Genomic DNA, 6,229 nt, shown 5'->3' on the forward strand with positions numbered 1-6,229 from the left:
TTCAAAGACGTTGAAGTGGATTGCTTCAATTGCTGCAATTCATCATCCGAGGCTTGAGCTTCTGCAATCTCCTGCATATCGAGACTAGTTGGCATCACGATAGTGTCGGCGCGAGATAATGCATCTGCTACGATGTTATCGGCGCCTGAAACGTGACGTACATCAGTTGTGAATTCTGAAATGAAGAGTAGATGACGAGTTTGTCTTGGCGACATTTGATCTGACTTCTTCTTGAATGCGTAAATGAGAGGTTTATGATCCGTGATAACGTGAAAATTTCGTCCCTCTAACATATATCGAAAATGTTTGATAGCCGCATAGATAGCTAATAGTTCTCTATCGTATGCACTATACTTAGTTTGTGTAGGCGTGAGTTTCCTTGAAAAGAAGCTGAGTGGTTGGAGAAATCCGTTGCTGTGCTGTTGCAATACCGCGCCGATTGCTTTATCTGAGGCGTCTGTGTGCAACGAGAGTGTTGCATTGCTGTCTGGAAATGCGAGCGAGGTGGCTTGAGCGAGATGTTCCTTGACTCGTCGAAAGGATTGCTTGAGCTCAGGAGTCCACTCGATTTTCGCATTGTTGTTGCGTTTACGCCCAGAAATTACTTTTAGCAATGGTGCCTGTATACTTGCGATATCCTTTAAAAACCGGTTGTAAAAATTGAGCATTCCCAGGAATCGTCGAAGTCCTTTTTCAGTGGCTGGTTCCTGGAAATCAACAATTGCTTGAACCTTTTCGGGCAAGGGCTTGATGCCTTCGGCGCTGATCATATGTCCAAGGAAGTTGACACTCTTCTGCCTGAACACGCATTTATTCGGGTTGATCGCTATTCCATGCTGTTGCAGTCTACCGAACAGAATCCTTAGGTGCTCTTTGTGCTGAGTTTCGTTCTGCGAAGCGATTAGAATATCGTCAATATAAGTAAAGCAAAAATCGAGTCCTATAGTTACTCGATCCATGAATCGTTGAAAGGTTTGAGCTGCGTTACGAAGTCCGAAGGTCATATACGGAAATTCGAAAAGCCCGAATGGTGTGATGATGGCAGTTTTCGGAATATCCGATTCGCGAACTGGAATCTGCTGATATGCGCGTACTAGATCGATCGTGGAAAAAACTGTTTTACCATGAAGAAAGTGTGTGCTGTCTTGAAGAAACGGAATTGAGTAATGATCCGGGACGGTTACCTCGTTGAGCTTGCGGTAATCCCCGCACGGACGCCAATCGCTATTCTTCTTCTTGACCAGGTGCAGTGGGCTGGCCCAAGGGCTCTTGGAAGGCCTGCATAAGTCCTGTTGAATCATATATTCGAACTCTTGCTTGGCTGCCTTAAATTTCTCCGGGCAGAGTCGTCTGGCTTTGCTTGACACCGGGGGCCCTTTTGTTTCGATGACGTGTTCTACCGCATGTGCGGCTGACTTGTGCGTACCCGATGTTCGAGTGATCTCTGGAAACTCTCTTAGTAATTCTTTAAAAGGGCAGTCGTCGGCGAAGGCTGTCAGCTTTGGTACTGTCTTATAGACGAGCTGTGCGTTAATCGAAAAGCGTGTCACCATCGATAAGCCTCTTATGCCGGATGTCAGGCAGCAAATTGTAGCGCGCCAGGAAGTCCGAGCCGATTATGCAGGTGTTCACTTCTGCGATGATGAAGGGCCACTGGAACACTCGGCGGAATCCGAGGTCGAGCCGGAATAGCTTCTGCCCGTACGTCGAGATGATCGTACCATTCGCAGCGTAGAGTACCTGCTTATCTAAGTGCGCAAGGTCGCGCCTTGAGGCGGGTACGGTCGAGACGTCGGCGCCCGTGTCCACCAGGAAATTGGTGCCGGTGGTGCACGGTCACGCACCATTAAACGACGATTCACCGCCGCCGAACTTCCTGCCGTCGGGGATAGTTCGGCTGTTAGTTTTCCTTCTCTGTTGATGCCGTCGGCTTCCAGCTGCATGGTTGCGTACATTTGAGCGCTCTGCCGCCGAAGCGTTCGTGATACCAGCACGGCTTGCTCGTGGGCTGAGACTTGGAGCGGCTTCTACGACGCGAATTATGCAAGGGCCGCGACCTGTCGCGCGATAAATGAGCTACTAGTTTAGTTACTTGTTCAGTAAGCGCGGATATTTGTGCGTCTTTAGTGTTACTGTTCGTCGGCGCAACCGTTGCGACGGCCATGGCGCTGGGGCTAAGCACGTCCGTGATTCGGTCCGCTAATTGCGCTAGTTCCTCCAGTTCGTGCTTGCTGGACGCTAATATCGCCTGTACCTGTTGCGGCAAGCGCTGCAGCCACAACGATTTCAATACTTCTTCCGATGCGCCATTTTGCGCGAGATCCCGCATGCGGCGGAGCAATTGAGACGGGCGACAGTCGCCTAGGTCGACTTCGTTTAACAATTTGCGCAATTTTTTATCGGCGCTGTCCGCGAAGCTTCTCAATAACCTGTCTTTTAGCACGGCGTATCTGTCCATCGCGGGCGGATTAAGTATGATATCACTAGTTTCGGTCAAGGAATCGTCGTCGAGACATTGTATTACGTAATTATATCGCGTGTCGTCTACCGTTATGCCTGCAGTGAGGAATTGAGCTTCCATTTGCACGAACCAAAGATCTGGTTTTTTTTTTCCAGAACGGTATGGACCTAATGCCGACTCGCGAAAGCGCGGGTATCTCGATACGTGATGGTGCGCCGCCGTCCGGATTGCGCGCCGGGGAATCGCTAGAGCCACCAGGCATGTCGGCGGTTTATTTAGATGCGCGCGTAAGGTCGAACACACAAAATCACACACGCACAAACAACAGCAAAAACACCGCGCGATCACGTCGGGGTCACCAGTTTGTGGCTATTGGATCACGTGCTACGCAATGTGGCGCCGGTGGTTACCAACCACGGCGAAGGACGTATGGCGGGAAAAAGTTAGGTTGAGAATGAGCGCTACGCACTGCTTCTGATTTTATGCCATGAGGCGTTTTAATACACACTTAATGCCTAACTAGCTAAATACTAAATACAAATGTTGATTAATAAGTAGAGACGTGATTGCGCGTGTAAGACGGCTCGGATACCGGCATCGTGTCGCGGAGTTACAATACTAGAACTATGAAAATACACTCTAAGAATTTATCGGACGACGCTAACAATTATCACAGACATGAATAGTAATCGGTATCGGTCTCGCGGAATACACAAAGTAATTCGGAATCTCAACTTCCGAGTTCTAACTTACTGACTATCGCAGAGACTTACGAGGTCTGCACGCGGCATGCCATGACACCAGAGAGCGAATGGGAAGAGTCATGGAAAGAACGACCGTATCAGCGTCGCGACGGACGCATGCAGCGCCGCCACTAATGTTCGCAGCGCCGCAACTAACGCTCGCAACGCCACATCTCAGCAACCAGTGGCGACATCTGTGCGTTCAAACATGCATTTTAAAGGTTGAACATTTTGCTATCATCTGTCAAAGTTTCATTCATTTTGGTTGACATATAACGAAGATATAACAGTTCATGTTAAACAAGATTTTGGTCGAGGTAGAAATTTACCAATTACTGATGTATATTATCTCGAAGTTTTAAAGTGATTGATGGGCAGAATTCATCATATTCGCCCTGAATATCATGATCCAGAAGATTGGTCCTTGTTGCATGATAATGCACCGAGTCACACTTCATTGATTGTCCGTCAATGTTTGGCTCCTCTTTGGAAATCGTGTCTCTGTGTTAAACCATCCACCGTATTCACCTGATTTGGCCCCCTGCGACTTCTCATTATTCCCAAAATTGAAATTGAAATTGAAAGGACGCTTTTTTGATGACATTCCGACCATCCAATCAGCTTCTACACAGGCACTAGAGGCAATTCCGCAAACTGAGCTAGAACATGCATTTGAATCACTATTGAATCGCTGTAACAAGTGTATTGAAGCCAGAGGAGAATATTTTGAATAATAAAACCAAAAAATATGCATATTGTTGTTTCAATTATGATTTTCAGGCCCTGTCCGGGAACATATTTGTCGCACTGTGTATGTATAGTCATCACATTGGTTACGAATTTAATTCTTTCTCTTTTTGTAATCTTTTCAATTATATATCATTGCATTGTGAGTCTAAATCAAATAATATAATTACGATATTTAATATATAATATTTTATGAAATGGTAAATAGATACATACTATATATAATATTTTTCTGAATTTTTGATTTCTTTTATATTATTACAAATGCATTTTGCTTCTAAAATATGGGAACAGAGAATGGATAATAAAAAGAAATTAAAATCAAATGCAGTGCCAACAATTTTTGGATACTTTGTAAAGAAGACAATACCTTTTATATAATAATCGAAATTTTGAATGTAGTTGAGGATAAAAGTAGGTTTATTTCTGACGATTGCAAAGAAGATAAAATTATAGTAAATGAACAGGTAAAATCAATGATAAAAGTGATAAAAATCAATGAAAGAAGTATATATTTATAAACATTTATAATAAATATATCTTTTAGATATATTTATTATAGCTATAAATGAAACCGTTGAAGTTAATGCATCAATAATCAATCCTAATATATCATCAACAAAATGTATAATACTTCAAGTACATTTAACAAGTATAACAGAAATCGACGAAAAAAAAGAAAAAGATAAAAACAAAAAATTAAAAGAAATAAATCGAAAAATGCAAATCCATTTAACTCTTATGCACAAAAAAATGAGAGTTTTAAGATCTAGAATATTAAGACTTAAAAAAAATAAAAATAATAATGATCAATATAAAAAAGCTTTAAAGGAAGTATTCAATGAAGATCAAATTAAAGTTTTATTAACAAAAAAACGAAAAATTGGCTTAATGAAACTGTTCAACGTGCACTTAGATTGAGATTTACTTGTAGTACTAATGGTTATGAAGAGTTTCTGCAAAGAATACCACTTCCAAGTTTGCGCACTTTACAATGAAGATACTTTATACAAGACTGTATAGAAAATCTATTTTCACTTTTGCGACACAAAAATCCAGTTTTAGATCCTTTACAATTTAAAAATAATTTGAAACTTATAGCTGTATCGATGTAATCGACGAAACTAATATTGACAGGAAATTGAGACTGATAATAGTGAATACACCTTTCTGGTTTTATAGATTATTTAAAGTGTAAAAAAAATGACGTACTTAATTCTGTATCTCATTCATTTACAATCTCATTCATCTGCAATCATAGATTAAATTCCTCCTTTTGATAATAATTTAACAATAGCGTATAATAACAAAGAGATGAATTATTTATATAATATTGCAAGATATTGTTTGACATCTGTTAAAAAAACATGTACCTTGTGTAGTAATTGCATAAAATCTATTGACTCAAAAAAACCATTAAATTTTTAATTTTCTGGTGAGAATTAAATGTTATACGCAAATACTTTGTTAATAAGGCGACATTTCAAATTTTCTTACAATTGGAAAATATTTATAGACATTATAATCTTTACTTTGAAAAAATACGTAATGTAAATTTACATACTTTTTTAATCAATAAATTTGATTCTGTTCCCACAGATCATATTCTTGATTGTCATAATTTGCGTTTAAAGCTTTAAAAAATTTGCTACAGTGCATTTAAAATTTAAAAATAAGCGTAGAATTGTATTATTCGTAAATATTATGACAGTAAATCTATGGCGATGTATCATTCTTTTAAGTAAAGTATGTTTCATTTTACGGTATGTATGTTTATTTCCTCTTACATTATTTAAAATAAATTTTGTTTTCGACATAGCGCAAATAATGTGCAATAAATAACGTTTTGTATAAAATAATATGCAATATTACAAAATGTACAATATTGTAATAGTACAAAATAAATGAAATTATAATAAATAATATATATAAAAGTTTTATTATTTTATATACAATATTATATATATATATATATTATTATTTTATATACATTTATATTTATTTATCATCATTTTTTAATTTGTCACAATTTTTGAGCATTTTTTAGCATGAATTCAAAATTTAGAAAATAATGCGTTAAAAAACTGGAGGGAATGGCTAAAACATGGCGGACCAATCACAAGTGATACTCATATGGCGCCACTCTGATTATAGATTCTTTATAGAGCGCTCGTCCTGTACGGTCATATATATACGTGCTTCTGTAATAAATTCATTGTTACTAATTCCAAGCTAAAGTGGTCGATCTTTATACCTTCCATTACGTCATATGACAAGT

General features: G+C 39.2%; 1 protein-coding gene across 1 annotated transcript; it reads right to left on the reverse strand.

Moving 5' to 3' along the window:
* Window positions 1–1,900: 1,900 nt before the first annotated feature.
* On the reverse strand, window positions 1,901–6,073 carry LOC147907531 (uncharacterized). The gene has a single exon (XM_087412268.1). It carries the CDS (start codon window positions 2,579–2,581, stop codon window positions 1,901–1,903), a length of 681 nt encoding a protein of 226 aa, XP_087268394.1. The 5' UTR covers window positions 2,582–6,073.
* Window positions 6,074–6,229: the final 156 nt, after the last annotated feature.

Source organism: Acromyrmex echinatior, chromosome 13 (assembly GCF_024713525.1).
Source record: "Acromyrmex echinatior isolate Ae372 chromosome 13, ASM2471352v2, whole genome shotgun sequence".
In the NCBI taxonomy this organism is placed as follows: Eukaryota; Metazoa; Arthropoda; class Insecta; order Hymenoptera; family Formicidae; genus Acromyrmex; species Acromyrmex echinatior.

Excerpts from the sequence above, each read along its gene's own strand:
- LOC147907531 (XM_087412268.1), bottom strand. The coding sequence starts at position 2,581 with ATGGAAGCTCAATTCCTCACTGCAGGCATAACGGTAGACGACACGCGA.